Source organism: Miniopterus natalensis, chromosome 11 (assembly GCF_054644295.1).
Source record: "Miniopterus natalensis isolate mMinNat1 chromosome 11, mMinNat1.hap1, whole genome shotgun sequence".
In the NCBI taxonomy this organism is placed as follows: Eukaryota; Metazoa; Chordata; class Mammalia; order Chiroptera; family Miniopteridae; genus Miniopterus; species Miniopterus natalensis.
This window is the reverse complement of record NC_142091.1, coordinates 12,488,730-12,508,137: the sequence shown is the minus strand read 5'-3', so window position 1 is coordinate 12,508,137 and position 19,408 is coordinate 12,488,730. Positions and strand designations below refer to the sequence as shown.

Below are 19,408 nucleotides of genomic sequence, written 5' to 3'. Positions count from 1 at the left end.
ACTGCTCCATATATCTATGCATTCATTGGTTGACTTTTGCATGTGCCCTGACCAGATCAAACCCACAATCTTGGCACATCAGGACGAAGCTCCAACCAACTGAACTACCTGGCCAGGGCTCTTGAATCTTAACTTTTATTTCTTTATTTTTGTGGTTTAACTTTACATTTATTCTGCATAATTCATAAACCAGGCCATACATAGTCTTGAAAGAATTTTATAAATTGACTACCAGATATAAAAATCGTTACAGATAAAAAATAAAGATAAAATATATACTAACAAGAAGTTAAAGTTGTATTAACAAAATTTCATGACTGATGCATGTCAGCCCTGACCGACAGGTATAAGTCAGCAAAAGTCACCATCTACTTGCTTCCATACTCCTCCGTAGAGCTACTAACCTTTGCTGACCTCCCAGATCTAAGAGGAGCAGAGGTTTAAAAAATAGTACTAAGATTCACCCTCCCTTCTGGACTGTTGTTTCAGCCTTTAGTCAACCAGCTAGCCACTGCTGCTTTCCATTCTGGATAGGTAACCCATGACAGTCACCAGTGAAGAACAGGAGATGAGCCTCAGCATTTGGGAGTGACAGAGGGGGAAAAGGTGACAAGATGACTTTGCCTGACCCTTTTAGCTACATACTGATATTTCCAACACCCCTTTTGAAGAGTGGGACACTTCAAATTTTATAAAGCGTATGATGCCACAGACAAACACAAGATGCATTTCATAAACTAAATATACCAAAATTAACAATACAAATTCAGTGGTCTAAGAAAGTAAAAAATAAATCCCATATGCTATGATCTGAAAAGAATGGAGGTAGGGGTGAGAGAGGGGAAACAAACTGCAGTAATGTGAGCTAAAAACTGACATGATATTATGAGCTTTTTCAAAAAATATCCAGGTATTCATTTATCCAACACAACAAATGTTAAGTGCCAGGAACTATAGTAGACACTTGAAATGAAACACTGAACATAGTTCTTACCCTAAAAAAGATCACTTGTCTATCTCCCCAACTAGTTTTTAACAGTCACAATACACTGTAAAAAGTGCCACTAACAGGGTGAGGGTATATCAAACTTGTAACTGTCTAGGGCACCTACGGAAAAAGGAAAGGATGTGGCCAGAAAACCCAGCATTGAAATTTTAATTAACATGGTAAGAGTTAAAGTGAAAATAATCATGAAACTCAAAGAGTAATAGATAATTTGATAATGTGCACTCTGTCCAAAATAGTAGCATAACAACTTCAACACTCCTTTTCTAGTCTGAGTCCTCCACTCCCTTTCACCAGAATGCAGGAAAAGCAGTAACTGGGACATTCTGCCAGCATGCAGGCAAACAGGGAAGCTGTTCTGAGCGAAACCAAAGCCGACTTACGTTGAACCACATTCCCTTTTTCTGTTAAATATTCCCCTCACAATAGAGATGCCAAACAGTGAAATCCACGCTACACACCAAGCAACATTGTAGTGTTCTACGGCTTTCCTTTAGATGGTGGTGAGGTGAAGTGTGTTTCTGTAATTCCTTTTTGTTAGAAGTTAATACACTAATGAAAATAAAAGCCATCTACAGGCAACTAGGACCCACCATACTTAGATGTGTCTACATGAACATAATCATATGAGTTATTGGGGCCTCCTACTTGCCATGGTAAATCTGCACTACTATTTGGTGCAACCCTTCAGTTCCCAAAGCACACATACTCACCAGCTGGCCTGCCAGCAGTGGCATGTACTCGATGATGGCCAGCCGGACCCTCCACTTGGCATCTTCAGCCAGCTCCACTATGGCAGGAAGGAGAGACTGAGAGAGCTGGCGGATTCCAATCACTTCATTTACACAGTCCAAATTGGAGATGATATTCAAACGAACTTCAGGACACTGCAAGTACACAAGCCCCAAAAGAACATATAAGAATCAAGTTCTCTATCCAATATTTTCCTATTGTCAGGATGAGGTAACAACTGCTAACTGAAGTTTAAAATAAAGTTTAAAAATATATATACAGTTTTGGAAGAAATACTTAATACTGAGTCCACAAATAACTCATCATGTAAGTGTAACTGCTCTTAACTAGACTCTCAATAAAAAGTCTATAGCCTGCTAAAGAGAACAACCTCTGAATCAAATTATATGCATTCAAATCCCAGATCTGCCAGATCTGGGTGAGTCACTTTCTCTCTGTGCCTCAGCTTCCTCATCTGTGAAATGGGGATAAGAAGACCTACCACAAAAGATTGCTGTGAGGATTACATGTAGTAATACATGCCAAAGCATTTATGATCATGCCTGGCATATATAGTTTTACTCAATAAATGTTACCTATCAGTATAATGTTGATACTATATTTAATTGTAAATGAAAGACACTTTTTAAACAAAGATAGATTACGTCTGAAAGAAGAAAGCAGTGCCTCTCAGTAGGAATCAGACAAAGAGAATAGGGACAAATTTTTAAGTCTCTATCAATGGCTCCTGGTGCCCATTTTCAGGGAAATTTGCAACCCATACGCAAACGTAAGGACTGTCACTGGTTTAAAATAGTTACTTTTTAAAATCCCATCATCCCTGTTTTGGGTGCTATTTTAGTGAAACCCCAAACCAAAACCAAACTAAATCACTGACTATCAAGCAACAGAATTTATAGCCAGACTCACCTCATCCTTTAACTGAGCTAAAAAAAGAGGCAGAAGATGTTCAATGGTGTTCTCTTTGCCCAAAATAGTAGACAATCCCATAATCACAGAAGCTAGAGCCGATTTGACATGTTGATTTGTATCAGATACTAATTCCTAAAATAAAATCAAAATTAAAAGCCTGTCTTTTTTGCAAGACAACAGAAATTCCCGTATCATTTCCCAAGGAATTTAAAAACACAGAACTATTTCAATATTGATTAGTTGATAATGTTTCTTAGATCATCTGTCAGATAGCATAAACCTATGCACCAAAGAGCATTTTACAATTATAACGCACTAATAAGTGATAACAATGTTGCACATTAACACATCTATCCCATTCATCCTTTGTTTTATCTTAGAGCTCTTTTGAGTTTAAAGAGCTTTAAGGTAAAACAAACAAACAAAAAAAGAGGGAAGGTTTGCCTTCATATAGGGCAGAGTAAAATTAAAAGTACACTAGAGTTAGGTTTACCTTTATATAGGGCAGAACTTGATTCATAATTATGGTCTCTCTACCTTCAATGGGCAAGTTCTCACAAAGATCTAAAAGAGATAAACAGAAAAAAGTAATGCTTATTTACAAGGAGCAAAGTGAAGAAATTTAACCATTTTATCAACAGTTTCAAATTAAATCAAATCATATGTTTAAGCAAATGATCTCCAAGAAAGAAAAATGGCTCTTATTCTAAATTCACTTTTTCCTCAACCTAGATGCCACTGTGTGTCACACTAGTCCAACCTAAAAAGTTTTTTTTCAAAAAAATATAAACAAGGTAAAATGGCTGTTTGGTTTTAAATATAATGGGAGTAGTTTTATATGATGATGTAACAATTCTATACAATAAAATCATCTCTATTTATTTGAAAACATATTCTAGAAAAAACATTCAAAATTCACTGACATAAAAAAATGTGCCAAAATAAATGACCCAAGCTGCAACATAAATTGAACTCCTTAACCTTTCACTTTGTGGGCAGCAGCTGCTCGGACTTCAGCTTCACAGTCTTTAAGTAGGTTCTGAAAGGCAGGGATGAGGTCATTCTGGGTGATTTTAGGGCCCACAGCTTTCTGGAGCTATAAAAGAATATGTACAAGTTTTAATGCATACTAACAAAATAATTAACATGAACAAAACAAAATGGCACAACCTTCAGGTATACATTTTTGCCACAAGTACTTCTGATTCATAAGAATTAATTCAGAAACTTTTGGTACAACAGAAAACTTGTGGGTTTCTTGAATTTTTTATTTAGTACTTTAAAAAAATGTCAGTGCAATAATTTTACCTCTGAAAATTTGTCGGCTACCATATACCGAACTCGCCAAGATTTATCTTCCGCAGCTTGTCGAAGTGTTGGCATCACCAAAACCTCAAGGTCATCCTGAGACAGTAACTGGGCAATACTGACACAAGCTTCCACAGCAAGGAGGCGCACTGAATCCTAAAGGAACAAAATTTCTTTCTGTTAGACAATATTTCCTGACAGCCACAGAGTATACAGTGTTGGGTGGTGCTGTGGGTGTCATTTTAAAAAAAAAAAATCAGAAACAAACCAACTACACTACATGCAGCCTTATACCTGTCTTGAAATAGTTGTTCTCTTTGCCTGGAATGGAATGACAAAGCCATAAAGGTAGGAACTTATTCTATGAGTAAACAGCAAAATAATTATGCTGGCTAGTACAGAATTTTTATTAAGAAAAATGAAATGTAAAGTAAAAAAAAGAGAACATTTTAATGATGTCTCCAAAGTCTCACTCTAATAAGATAAAAATGAAAATTATGCTTGTACAAGTTTATAAGAAGTCAGGACAAAGAAAGAGAATAAAGGCAAAGGAATCATTGGGAAGCTGTTTTCAAAATACAGCTACCTCCACTTTTCAAAAGCTCATTTATGCAGCTTTGCTTTTACAAACGACCTAGATTAATACATGTTTCACTACCTGAAAGAAATATGAAAAGGATTTTGCTTTTACAAAAAAAGGTGAAAAGTGAGAAGAGCATTCAGCATTTGTTTTGCATGAGCCATTATAGAGGCAGGGTATACCTCAAGCCAAGTGGCCCTGCCAAGCTCCTTCCCAGGAACTACACTCAGCATCACAGCATCAAGATGCCACAGCTTTAAACTGTGTCTGTGAGCACCTGGTTTTATCTCATTTTATTTTGTGCAGCTGTTAGCAAGACGTATCCCTAAGGTCACTGCTTCTTCGCTTTACCCCATTTCAGCTTACAAAAGGTTTCAAAGGAATGCTCTACTTTCAGATAGCAGGGGAAGTCTGTACTCAGTTTGAAGTTGCAGTAATAGGAATTGAGGCATAAGATGACGACTTGGAAAGAAACACATAAAAAAACAAAAGGACAATTTTTTAAAAGTTGTATTTAAGTGTTGAGGATCAAGGACAAAATAACTTTGAGGTAGCCAAGCCTAGAAAAATGCAGCAGGAAAAAATTAGAAAAATAAGAGATTAATGAACTCAGCTTTCCATATGTAAACTATCAAGTGTCAATGTGATACCTATATGTCTCCTGAACAAGTGGAAATATATAACTAGACAAGTCAATGAGAAATTAGGAATTGACACTACAGATTTGGGAATAACTATATAAGTAAAAACTGAAAACACATAAACATGCGCTTTCAGGAGAAACAGGACAGAATCTTACATATAACTACATATTTTTTATATATATATAACATACATATATGTGTACATATATGCACATACATACACATGAAAGATAATAGTGACTCAATTTTCCAAATATTATAAATTTTTTAAATTGTAGATCAACAATAAATTACTATATGCCCAAAACACTCCTCTATCCAAATGAATAGGCTAAAAAAGGCAGAACTAGGTTCTTAGTAGTTGCTACAGATATTTTTGGATTCCCAAAATGATGCTAAATCAAGGGACTACTATCATCTATGGAAAATATACCAATAAATACTTTTTAATCAATTGCCTCTTTTCCAGAACTCCTGATTTTCCCCTATACCTGCTCCTCCCAGAATTTTCTCCATCTCAGCAGTGACACCCCCACCCAACCAGTTGCTCAAGCCAAAAATCAAGATCTTCTTGATGCCTCCTCCCCTCACCCAACCCAATCACGGTTCTACTAACTCTACCTCCAAACCTATCTCCAGATTCTCTCCATTTTCACTGTACCTCCCTAGTTCACTGCCATGTCTTGACTGGATTATAGGCAAGTCTCCTAACTGGACTTCCTGTTTCTATTCTCACTCCCCACCTTACAATTTAGTTTCCACCCAGAAGCCAGAATGATCTTTTAAAAATGTAATATTACATCAAGTCATACCCCTGCTTAAAATCTAGGTGTATTCTCACTGCACCTAGGAAAGAAAACCCAAACTCTAAATACCCTGGCTCAAAGGACCTCCATGACCAGGCTCCTGCTTAGCTTCTCCAACCTCATCTCTTACCAGAGTCCCTTTCACCCACTATGTTCCAACCCTAGGACCACTAGCCACATGTGTCCTCTCTTTCTGGCATTCTTTTCCTGGAGCTGACACTCTGGGAAAGGTCATGGCTGGCATTCTTCTTTCTTGTCTCAGTTTATGTCTTTTCACAGTCCTTCTCTGACTAGCGAGTCCAGAGAAATGTCCTATAGCCACTCCCAATTATATCACCCCACTCAATTTTCATCATAGCATTTATCCCTGATATTTTGCTTATTTATCTGTTTATCACCTGTTTTCCTTCAGTAAAATGTAAACTCTATGACAGCAGGGACCTTGTATGCCTTGTTTAACACTGAATCCCAGCACTAGAACAGTGTCTGATATGTAGTAGACACTCCATAAATATTTTTTCAATGAATAAATACGATGGAACCAGCAATTCTATCAATGGTCGGAAGGAATATACATACACATTTTTACAACTAAGCACTTAATATTTTTTAAGCATCAATTGCTGCTAATACTACTAGACATTACATGCCTCTTGATGAAAAATACACCCCACTATGAAGTGATCTTATTACCCCAAATATATCAAAGGTGAGACAAGCACTGGCCAAATCCAGGACACAGCTAGGTTTTGTAAATAAAGTTGTACTGGAACACTGCCATGTCCATTAGCTTACATATTATGATGTATGTTTTTGTCCTACAACAGCACAGCGGAGTAGTACCAACACAGGCTGGCCCACAAAGCCTAATATACAGGGGTGAACATGGGCAAAAGTAGACTTACAGTTGTTCGTATGGAAAAACACAGTTATTATTACAATAACTTTAATGACACAAAAGAATGTAACACTGCAACTGTAAACCTATTTTCACCCACCCCTGTATTTACTATCTTGTCCTTTACAGAAAAAGTTTGCAACCCCCCAATTCTAGAGTTATCTACCATTTTGCAAGAAATATAGAAGACAAAGAAAATGTTAAATTATACTATAGGAAATACAATCAACAAAATCCCAAATGAGAATTCTAAATCTGTGCTGTCCAATGTGGTAATCACTATCCATACCTGAAAAGTGATAATGACAATTATTTGGGGTATATCATTACAATTATTTTCACCTGTTCTTTACTTTTTAAAATGTGGCTACTAGAAAAATAAAAATTAAAAGGTAGTTTACATTATAGTTTTGTTGTACAGTAATATTTTAAACTATAATGTTTGAGTAATAAAAGTACAAAGAGAAGGGGGTAGTTGCCATAAAAGTCAAGATAAAGTGTTAGTCTTAGGGAGTGGAGAGTGATGAGTGAGGAGTGAAAGGGATGTTGTTTGGAAGGGAGGCTACGGAGGGATTCTGGGGTAGTGGCTGTCAAAGTTCTGTTGTGTTTCATAGATGACATCTACAGGATGGCATTACCTTATAATAATTAAGTTGTTTACTTTGTGCTATTTTCTGTTATTTTAATAATTTAAAAAAATTAGCTCAGCCACTGTAGCTCAGAGGTTGAGTGACCTATGAACAAAGAGGTTGCTGGCTGGGTTCCTGGTCAGGGCATATGCCCAAGATGCAGGCTCAATCCCCAGTACAGGGAGTGCAGGAAGCAGCTGATCGATGATGTGTCTCTCACTGATGTTTCTATCTCTCTATCCCTCTCCCTTCCATTCTCTCTAAAAATCAACAAAAAATATTTTTTAAAAATTATTTGGAAGTCAAGTTTACCATATTTAGAATTAGAATCTAAAAATGAGATTCATCAGCATGTGCCTGGTGGTTTTGGTCCAGTTTACCATATTTAGAATTAGAATCTAAAAATGAGATTCATCAGCATGTGCCTGGTGGTTTTGGTCCTGTACACATGATGTGATTCTAGGGCAGACACTAGGCAAATTAAAAACCCCAAAGGACTCTAGCTCTAGTCCACAAACTCTGGGGTCTGATCCTCTGAAGCACCACAAAGAGAGGCAGTACAGCCTCACTGCAAAGGCTGAGAACTCTGGAGCCAAACTGCATAGGTTCCAATCCCAACTCCACCACTACTAACTAGGCAACCTTGAGCAAGTTACTTCAATTTTCTGTGCCTGTTTCCTAAAATGTAAAATGAGTTATCTGCCTCACGAGGCTGTTGTGAGAACTGAATTACTTTATATATGTAAAACACTTTAACAAGCCAAGAAAGATAAGTACTTCATTTGGGTGCTTGCTATTATTATTATTTCTACACTAAAGAGACCTAGATTCTTGGATTTAAAATAGCTATTATTCGAGATCATCCTATACACTCAACACAGAGGATGCAAAGGGTCAAATAGCTTTCCTAATACATACTATGCTTGTTTATCTTAAAGTCAAAAATTCCAGGAAACATTGCCCTCTCATATGACAATCCAACCTTCAATGAGCAAAGGTATGTTACCCCTTAATGCAGCTTTGATCTTCCTAATTATGGATCCCATTTCCTCTGACTTCCCCTTTTACAACAACTGCCCATGTAAGAGAAAATCACAGTCTGATTTAGAAAGAAATATAAAGACACTGAAATGGGTCATATTAAACTCTAGCGAGGCCAAAATTAAGTATCAAGTTTGCAAAAAGAATGCTAAATGAGAACCAAACTCCCCAATGAAATTTTTAAAATATTAGAGAGGAGCATATATGTATACCGTAAATACTAAGAGTTAACTTACCTGTTCATCTGAAGCTAGATTAGTAAACAATGGAACGATTTCACTTTTCACACTGTCTAATTCTAAAACCTTCGCAAATTCGCCCAATTTGGAAGCAGCAGCACGTCGTACCATTGGTGTGTCATCCGAGCACAAGGAACGGAAGTGCCTGGAGCAAATAAAATAATGAAAGTACTTCCTGTCAAATACCATTGATTAAACATGCTCCCCCTACAACAACAAAAAACACCACAAATATGGCCAGGCATTTTAGAGGTTTTCTCTTACAAACATCATGATTAGGCTTCTGCTCATGGGAGAAACAAAGATAAAACACCGTATATTCAACTGGACAATAAAAAGTGATGTCATCAATCTTACTATCTCATTATCAGCCACTCACTGGTAACAGGGTACTGTGTAAATTGTCAGCTATGAGTTCCCAATGACCCCAAATAACTAAAAAATACCATATCTTACTGTCTTATTTCTGCTTTGACAGCACTGGAAGCCCTGGGATAGCAAACGCTGAACAAACCACATGCAGATGTTCTAGAAGTGAACCAATCTCCACTCGCTAGGCGTTTCACCAGAGGTACAAAATGAGCTTCCAGAGCAACAGGAGTATGCTCCTGGGAGATCTGCCTCAGGGACTCCACAGCCTTGTCTCGAACCACAGTCTCTTCCACCGTCGCCAGACTTTCCAAAGGAGGCTGAATAGACCAAAAAGGAAAACCAGAAAAGAAAACTTACGCAATCAGGTTAGATGCAGATTATCACCTTTTAAAGTGACTGAAAGGAGGTGGTACATGTAACCAGAATGTTAGCTACATCACACCAAATGGTTACTTTCAGTTCACACAGTGATAACATATGGTGTGTACAACCTGAAGACATGACTTCTGTAGGACAGCCAAGATCTCATGTCCCAGATGGCAATTCCCAGATGGTGTCTACAAATGACACAGTGGAAGAGACTTGACACAATATTAATATTACTGTGAGCTGAATCACTAGGTTTAAAAGATATGTAGCCAAATTCAGACAGGATCATGCATGTTTACTCGAAAGTAGTGCAAAAACATGACCAACATTGGGCACCACAATAACATGATGACATCTCATCAGGCCACTGAGCCCACTGCCTTTGGAGTATTATTCTACCATTCCTGGAGATGAAAGCAACCCGTGTCCACTAGCTCCATACAACTTATCCAACCTACAAAAAGCTGAGTACAAAATCACTTTTTTCAGAATACATCCAGAATCTTTCCATGAGCCAGACATCCAGCAGGAGTTTCTAACAAACAAGTAAAGAGTACAGAGATGGTAGTAATCCTTGCTTGCAGCTTAGAAACAGAAAAGAGTTGGTCTGCTGTAAGATCCACAGGTGACAAAGTCCAGTGAAGAGCAAAAGCAGCTTGTTCTCTGAACCTCATCCTTTCTGGGTTTATATTTGGTCAGGTACATTCAGCATATGCCATGAGCTGAATCTGGTCATTTCTACAAAACCCACACTTATAAATGACCAAAAGACTAAAATAATTATACTAAGTCAAAGTAAAGGAGCAAGTCTACTTAATAATCCATTTCAAAAACTGTTTGATACACAAAGGTAGAAAGTACTCAACTTTTATAAGAGGTATTTCGAAAACCCTTTGAAAAGATAACTTTCTTACTTGCATTGTGAAGGCCTTTCATGATCTGCCCGTGCCTTCTGACCATCTCTCATGCAGTATCACTGTATAATCTCTACCACTACTGCAGGATAAGGCAGAGTTCCTGAGAACTACATATGAGTTGTCTTTTGATTTGAACTCTGCCTATTTCTTCACACCCTTTACCTATTGCCCCCTGACCACCACTCCTGCCTACACCAGCCAAACATTTTCTACTCCAGCAACACAACCTGTATCCACACTCTTTCAAAAAAGGATTATTGTTATACTCTAGCACTGAGTATAGAGAAGAAACAGGAAGGAAATAATTAGCCCAGCCCGGCATGGCTCAGCGGTTGAGCATCGACCTAGGATCCAGGAGATCGGGGTTCGATTCCCAGTCAGGGCACATGCCCAGGTTGTGGGCTGCAGCTAATCAATGACTCTCTCATCATTGAGGTTTCTATCTCTCTCTCCCCCTCTCCCTTCCTCTCTCTGAAATCAATAAAGAGGTGATGAGTACTCTACAAAAAAAGAGAGAGAGTAGGATGATGTGATAAGAGATGACTGGGAGGCAATTCAGGTTGGGTGGTCAGGGAAGGCCTCTTTAAGTAGACACATTGAAGCTGATACCTGAATGACAGGGAGCCAGTCACAGGAAGTTCAAAAGAACATTTTATTAGAGGGAATACCTAGGGCAACAGTTTTAAGTCAAGGCTTTGTAAGCTAAGGTACAAGCTATAGTAGGAATATGGGTCTTCTAACAGCCACGGCAGGGAGTGAACCATCTGTAGGGTGAAGAGTGAACTGTAAGGGTGGGTGGGAGGCAAGAGTGGAAGGCAACTATTTAGGAAGTTACTGCAGTAACCTAGAGGGAAAATCATATGGTCTGAAAAGATTAGAGGAAAGACGAGTTAGGTGGAAGTGGGGATGGAAATAAGTGGACTGATTTGGAATATACATAGAATCTACAAGAGTTACTAATGGATTAGATTTGGAAAATTAGGGAAAGCAGAGTCAAAAATGTCTTCTAGGTTTTGGCTTGTGCAACTGGGTAGACGGTGATGCCATTTACTGAGATGGGACAACTACAGGAAAGGCATATTTTGGGAAGAAAACTGAGTTCTGTTTTAGGTATGTTAAATTTGAAATGCCTGTCTGATATCTAAGTAGAAAAATCATAGGCAGATATAGAGACAAATACATAAATATACTTCTATATCTATGTCTGGAAGTCCATGGAAAGGTTTGAGGCAGAGACAGAAATCGTAAGAGTCAGTATCATACAGACGGCATTTAAGCATACATCCCTATCTTGTCCAACTGTCAAATTCCTAGTCACCCTTCAAACCTAGTTCAGACAACCCTAAGAGGAAGTTTTCCCTTGTCACTCTGGGTTAATCCCTTTCTCCTTCTATTACTTGGGTACCTTGTATGGGTGTCTATTTTTCCATTAACACTGTACAGTAATTATCTGTTGACACATCAGGACAAGAGACCTCATTCCATTCACACTGGTCATCTTTCACGTCAACATTGCAGATTCAGTGCCTGATACAGTGGGCTCTTAATAACTGTCAACTAAACTGAACTCATCAAATCCACAAAGTAAGTCAGAAGTAAAAGTTATGCTTACAAGCAAAGAAAGAAAGCTATGTGTATGTGTATAAACGTTTCCAAAGTCACGACATTGCTAGATGAGAATTAAGATTCCAACTTCAGGGTTGCAGGAGGAGGAACCATAAAAAAAAAAAAAAAAGAAAAATCAAGTCTTCTCCCAAAGTCTAAACTAACAAGTAATTCTACAGAGGCAGACGAGAAAAGAGGAACTACATGCACAGTCAGAAAAAATAAGAAAGGGTTCACTGAATCCAAAGGGCCTACATTATCTGTTCTCTCCACAGCTAACACTGGGACTATCCATAAAAACATCTGCATAAAAAATGCTGCAGTGTGCCTATCACCAAACAATGAACCATTTATACTGCAAAAGTTCTAAAAGGAGGGTAGGCAGAATATACTCACCAGCAAACAGTGGGCAAAGTCGGGACCTCCCACCAGGCCGGTGAAATTTCCCAGCTGCTCAGCAAGAGCCAACAGTACCTCATCTTCATCATAAATTGTATCTGGAAACAACAACCACCCAGTACTCATCAACAAAGGCAGTAAGGCCAGAGCTGGACACTCAAACAAAACTAAGAATAGACTCTGTATGTAACTAGATGGCCTGTCACTATCCTAACAATGTTTTCTTCCTTTTCCATTAAGAGTCTTCCTGGATCTGGTTTACAGAATGAATTAGAAACTTATAATCCCATATCAATTACTCTATTAGGTAAATAGTTAATGTTTGAATATGTTTAGCCACATTACAATATGCTCTATCTTGTTTCTTTTGCACAAAAGCATCAGGCTCAATTTAGTACTCAATACTGTGGGTAACAAATTCTAAAACAAGTTTTTTGATATTTTTTCCATTGATTTTTTTTTTTTTTTTTTAGAGAGTAAAAGGGATGGGGAGAGACAGAGAAAGAGAAACATCATTGTGAGAGAGACACACAGGTTGTGTCTCTCTCGCACATACCCCGGTGCCAGAATCAAACCCTTCAGGTCCCAGGCCAGAGCTCTAACCACTGAGCACACGGGCCAGGGCTAAAACAACCAGTTTTGAAAAAACAACTGGAAAACGGTAATGCCTATGCCTTTCTTTAAACAAAGATTCACATACCCGTAAGGAATGGTAGCAGCTCAGTTCGTGTCCTTTCTACTCCAAGTGCTAGAGCAATTGTTGATAACTTCTTAATGCTGTTGAGACGGAGCTTTAAAAAAGAAAGTGGAAAGAAGAATAAACTAAAGAAAGAGTTGTGACTTAGACCAAAGGCTAAAGTTGCAAACTGGTGAGGCAGTGACATACCCGCTGAATGAGGAAAACCTTCAAGTTAGACTTTATTCTGAGGAAACTCAGGAGCAGTGTAACATGGCTTCATAGCCAAAGGAACACTCTGAAGGTCTCGTCAGAGAAATGAATGAAAGAGAATGTAATACCCAGGAAGTGAGGCAGTTTTAAAACGAGAACTCTGGCAGCGGAGAAGCAGGTGAAACGGTTGACTACGACTCCTGGCTTTTCCAAGAAGGGTTCCGCCAGGGCGGCCACACCGGCTCCGCCGGGTTAATGAGCCTTCCCGCCCGCGGTCTACCCAACAGGCCGGGCCAGTTTCCCAGCCCAGAGGAAGGCATTCATTCACCTGCACTTCAAAAGGCCCCTGGCCTCCCCGCAGCCTCTCCAGCGCCCCGCCGCCTGCGCCCCCTCCTCCCGCTCGCTCCTCAACAAGGAGCCCCCGCCGGGGCTGCACGCGGCGTCCCCACCGCACCGCACCGCCCGGAAGGGGCGTCCAGACGGGAAGCCGGTTCTCCCACAACCGCCCGGGTGGGACGCCGGGCCCAAGCCTCAGGGGGTCCGGAGGAGGGGCTCTGGCGAGGTCCCGGGAGGATCGGGACGAAGCCCTCACGGGTCTTTCCCTTCCTCCCGCTCAAGTTTCTGCTCGAGTCCAGCTCTTTCAATCCCGGGCCACCCCCACTTCGCCGCCGGCCTTCCCCTTTCCCTACCCGCGCGCCCGACCGAGCCCGCCTCCTCTCCCCGGCCCGGCTCCAGTACCTGCACGTCCTCATTGCGGAGCTCGTCGATTAAAACCGCGATCGGGTATAGCGAATCGTCTCCATCTCCGCTCGCTGCCCCCGGGATGGTCCCGGGCCCCGCCGCGCCCGCCATGTTCTTTCTCCTCAGCCGGCTTACGGCCGCCCGCCCCGCGCCCAGGCCCCGCCCCGCGCCCAGGCCCCGCCCCGCGCCCAGGCCCCGCCCCGCGCCCAGGCCCCGCCCCGCGCCCAGGCCCCGCCCCGCGCCCAGGCCCCGCCCCGCGCCCAGGCCCCGCCCCGCGCCCAGGCCCCGCCCCGCGCCCAGGCAGGCGGGGCTGTGGCCGGCGCTGCGGCTCCCGGGAGGAGGGAGAGCCGAGGCTCTGCGGGGTCCGTGGAGGCCTCCGCCCGGCCCCCAGTGCGGGACCGGTAGGTCTGAACTCCAGAAGAAAGGGGGGCTGGGAAGGCGAATGAAGCCCCCGCGTCCTTTCCCCTGGCGAAAGAAACAGAGGCAGGGATTCATCCTGCTCTTGGTGGTCTGAAGAGGTCCGGACCTACCTGAGCGACCTGTGCTGTGTGACCTCTTAGGACTCAGGCGGGCCCAAGAAGATGCCCGAGGCCAGGAGGAAAAAGATTGGGCGCCTCCCCTGACTTCTTGCTGGCCCCGCGCCACTGGGTCTGCAGCCCGCACGCCCCCTAGCCTCAGGCGTCCCCAGACCCCTCCACCTCTTCCTCCCAGGATTGCGTGTCTGGCTCCCTGCTCCGCACGACAACTAACGCGGGCGGGGAGAGAAAAAGAACAGTGCTGTCCAAGCTCCCAGGCAGTATTTTTTCCGCTTTCTGCATGCAAGCTGTTAAAAACATGCTGCTCTCTTGTTTTTGTGTTTCTTTTCAGTTTGGGACTGGAATGGTGCCTTCTGTTGTATTTTCTTCCTCCCATTTTTTAGGTCTTTAACATGCTTGGAAGTACAACAATCGAGCAAAAGGAGGACAAGCCTGACTCCTTCCAGATCGGGCGGAGCGGCTACTCCCTGGTGGAGAAAGGCTCCGCGGGCCTTCCGACCTGCGGGAGTCAAAGGCAGGCGAGGGTGCGGGGGTCTTCCTGACAAAGCTTTTATTTACCCTTGTGAGGACCGCACAGGATACTAGCACGTCTGGTCTTTTCTGTTTGTTTCGTGCTATAAGCAACGTGGAGTGATAACTACATATGGTGATCACAAGCTCTAAAGTGGGAATTCTATGTGTCTGATTAATAAAAATGTAAAATTATTAATAAATGCAACTTAGGATACTGTGTGTTTTTTCAAATGTGGGGTTCCTGGAAATAAACACGATAGGTAGTGTAATAGTAGTGAAAGTTTGGGAACCAATGGACCTGAACAGTATTTCTCAAATTAAGTCTGTGGATGTTTTTCTCCAGGGTTTTCATTTCGACATTTTTAAAATTTGCATAGCATATTCTGCATTATTTGAGTGACCCCTTTATAACCTGGTGTCACCACACGATTTCAGTACCTACATTTACATGTATGTTTCAGTGCTGCTTTTATTGTTCTGGGATAAGGAGAACAGAGGAAGATTTAAAGTGAAAATAGTGTTTTCGTGTGCAAAATGAAAGCCAAATGACACCATGGAACTTAACTGTCACAGTAGTGCTAGCAGAAAAGTAGTGAGAAAACAGAGGCGTCATAGGTTGCTTGGTGGCACTTTGAACTCAAAAGCAGCTCAGCTTTTGAAGACAATACCATAGTCACAATACAAGGGATGACTTAGTCTCAGCAAAATACTTCATTTCTCAAAATAAGTCATTTGTTAAATTACTGTAATATCAATATAAATAGTCTTAGTTTTGTGGTTTCATTTGTACTTCATTTGTAAATCCATTTTGGTGTTTTTGTTGTGTAAGAACTATAAATAAAAGAACATTATATTTCTGCTTTATATTTGTAAATTTAAGTAACATTGTAATAAAAATATAAGTTGAGAGTTTTCAATATATATATTTTTTGATCTTTAGAAATGGATCCAAATACTACTCAAGTTTGAAGAACAGAGGGCTAAGAGATTGTTAGATTTAGTACTTCACCAGTTAGGAGATCAGAGAGGGTTCTTATTAGCACGGGGAAGAGAAATTTGTTACCTTATACTTTGTGTAAAAAATCTTCAGAAATGATAAAGGAAGCAAGGGCAGAGAGAAGCACATTAAGTCAGTTCCACACATATCATCATCTAGATATTAGCTCAAGCTTTGGTGAGCCTTGATATACGGAGCAAAAATTAGCACACTGATGCTTAACTACTTTGTTTAAAACTCAAATATGCCTTGCTTACCCAAGCACAATTAATCAGACACCTAAGGAATAACTATGATTAAATATGAAATCACAAGCTGAGAAAACAGTCCCCAGAAAATTGCCTGGTTTGAGAGTCATCAATTCTGGACTTCAATTCCCACCACTGTGTCTGACTCACTGTGACCTACCTCTCTCTATGCCTCAATTTCACCTCCCACCCCCTCACCCCCAATAAAATGGAGCTAACCACCTCTGGTTTCCTCTCCGGTTACAGTGATGATGTGACAATGAAACAGGTAGTAAACACGGAGATGCTAATAAATCGTTCAATAAAGAAAGTGATTAAAATAGACTGCAGCAGAAAGAGGCCATTTCAAAAGCTGAGCAAATGGAAACTGGAACACAATCTAAAACAGTCTTTGGGGAGTGTGGTCTACTGATTATCTGAATTGCCTAAGATGCTTGTTTAAAAATGCAGATCCCTGGCCTCCACCCCAGACCTACTGAATCGGAATCCCCGAGAATGGGGTAATACATTTCACCCTGCACCCCTGGTGAATCTAGTATGCACTGATGTTCAGAAGTCATTGATTTTAAAAGTTCATCTGGAAAAATAATCTCCATGTCAACAAAAAGGCATCTTCTGCTCAAGGACAGTCGTAAAAATCTCTTCAGAAAAAAGCAATGACAGCTACAACTGCTTATCAATAAGCAATTCTGTCCCGATTGGCTGTGGGTTTTGCCAGATTAAAGTGATCCTCTTTTGCTGGCTTCCTGGAAGTCAGCCAAGTGCTACAAGTATATATAGAACAGTGGCACTGAGCTGTCTCCTATCTTCTCCTCTATTGCTCCCTGTGGCCTCCTCTGTGCATCCCACACACACCACAAGAAACTAATGACCAGGGAGTGCCAGAGGCAACAGCTGAGATTAGGCTGAGGATTTAAGGCAACCCAAGGGGAAACAATATGATAGTCTCAGCACAGAAGCACTGAGCTCTGACACCCACATACAGCTCACTCATTCAGTGAATCAAGGAAAGGCAGGGTTAGACTTGCCCAGTTCCTGTCAGACGAAGCGTCAAGAATGTGGAGAAGCGCAGCAGATGGGATCAACAGTCACCAACTCTCGTGCTTGTAACAGCTCTCGGTGCCGCAACAGAAAACGGTCAACCCTGAGCAAGTCGGAACGACTTCATTGCTGGGCCCTCCTGCCTCTTGCCTCACATTTATTAAGCTTGCCTCTCCCTCACAGGGCATGAGAGTCCTGGACGTCGGTGGCGCTCTCAGGGCAGACCCAGGAAGGCTGTCCCATTGAAAAGGCCATCAAGAGAGTGGTGGATGGCCCTGGCCCATGTGGCTCAGTGGTTAGAGCATCGGCCCTCACACCATAAGGTCATGGGTCTCTGATTCCCAGTCAAGGGCATGTATCTGGGTTGCAGGTTTGGTCCCAGTTGGGGCCTGTGCAGGAGGAAACCAATCTATGTGTGTCTCTCACGCCGATGTTTCTCTGTCTCTCTCTCTCACCCTCCCTCCCTTCCACTCTCTCTAAAAATCAATGGAAATATATCCTCAGGTGAGAATTAACAAAAAGAAAGAAGGGAAGGGAGGAAGGGAGGAAGGAAGGGAGGAAAAGAAAGAAAAAGAGAGAGGTGGAAAGTCCAGCTCATGCACGGAAAACCTAAGGCACATGCAGGCATTTCCCAACTATCTTCATTCAGCAAGACGACCCTGGTAAATGGATTACTAGGTATGAATTTAATTCATTACAAAGTATTTAATGATACCAGAGAACTAATGACATTTCAAAATTCTATTTATACAAAGAATGTCTTCATTCTGTGGAACTCAAATATTTCCCCCTCAACTTTACCTCGATATTTCACATTCTTTCTCTTCTCTGCTTCGTGGCCAAATTTTAATCCCACTGCTATGGCTGAAAGTACTTTTGAGAGAGAAAGAGGCTGTCCAGGTCCCACGATGCGCCGGAAGCAGCCGTGGCACTCACAATCAGCTGTTTTCACTCCTTGCTTCCCCTGGCTCCATGCTAGTTTCTCTCTGAATATAGAAAAGGTACTGGATTTCCAGAGAACTTTGCTTGAACCGTTGGGAAGAGCAAAACAAAGAGACGGGCAGTCAGGTCTGATCAGGGCAGCGTATACAATGATTAAGGGAATGTTCCCCGGGGTCAGGAAGCCCTAGCCTGGCATCCCAGCTCTATCAGTCACTAGCTGTATGACTTCAGGCACATAACTTATGCTCTCTGAATCTTGGTTTCTACATCTGTACAGTGGGGCTGTGAAGCTTACCTCCTGTGGCTGCTAAGCTTAAATAATTCATATGTATGCTTAGAATAGTTCCTGACACGAGTAAGGCCTCTAATCCTAGCCATTAATAGTTATTATCTACTGAAGAAGTAGAAACAGGTAAGAAAACATTCCAATCAACTGAGCTTTGGCAACAAGGAGGACCAGTGTGAAAAATGAAAGGGTTACATGATTTAGAACCAGAAGACCTGACTCCAGGCCTCCCAGAAGTTCTTCTCATTGGTGAAACGGGCAAATCTTCCTTTACCTCTCTCGGTGTTGTTGTGAGGAGTAAGATCCGTAATGTCATGTTCTTTGGCAACGGAAAGCACTACGCAAATGGCAGAAGTTATGTTACTGATTACCAAGGGCTCCCTGAACCTGGTGTCTAAGCCAAACAGAAACAGAGAACACCTGGAGACCTACGCCCAAGGTGTGCAGGCCCCCAAATTCCCAAGGACAGAATTAGCCATTCCTCTAACCACAAGGGTAGGTTTAAGCTATAACAAACCTGGAGATCAAACAGGCATAGTGACCTTTCTCAGAAGTTTTAAGCCTTTGAGATCTATCGTGGACTCTAATGTTTTTAGGTCAGACCTCTAGTTATCTTGCCAAATGGTATCCACAGTTCAACAAAACCTCTTTATTACAGTGTAAAGTGAAAAGGCAAGGTACACACTTTTATTAAGGTAGTGGGGTGTCGCTTAAGCTGAAAATGTTTGGAAATAATA

General features: G+C 41.5%; 1 protein-coding gene across 2 annotated transcripts in view; it reads right to left on the bottom strand.

The window, feature by feature from the left end:
* Positions 1 to 14,222, bottom strand: part of PPP2R1B (protein phosphatase 2 scaffold subunit Abeta) — a 34,724-nt gene extending 20,502 nt beyond the window's left edge. For both annotated transcript variants that reach the window (XM_087821553.1, XM_016205338.2), the window contains exons 1-10: positions 14,106 to 14,222; positions 13,179 to 13,269; positions 12,476 to 12,576; positions 9,273 to 9,505; positions 8,814 to 8,961; positions 3,980 to 4,135; positions 3,653 to 3,767; positions 3,165 to 3,235; positions 2,669 to 2,803; positions 1,720 to 1,893 (exon numbers count right to left, since the gene is read on the bottom strand). In XM_087821553.1, coding sequence (XP_087677679.1) covers positions 1,720 to 1,893; positions 2,669 to 2,803; positions 3,165 to 3,235; positions 3,653 to 3,767; positions 3,980 to 4,135; positions 8,814 to 8,961; positions 9,273 to 9,505; positions 12,476 to 12,576; positions 13,179 to 13,269; positions 14,106 to 14,219 — 1,338 coding nt within the window. In that variant the 5' untranslated portion in view covers positions 14,220 to 14,222. The remainder of the gene's footprint in view (positions 1 to 1,719; positions 1,894 to 2,668; positions 2,804 to 3,164; positions 3,236 to 3,652; positions 3,768 to 3,979; positions 4,136 to 8,813; positions 8,962 to 9,272; positions 9,506 to 12,475; positions 12,577 to 13,178; positions 13,270 to 14,105) is intronic.
* Positions 14,223 to 19,408: the final 5,186 nt, after the last annotated feature.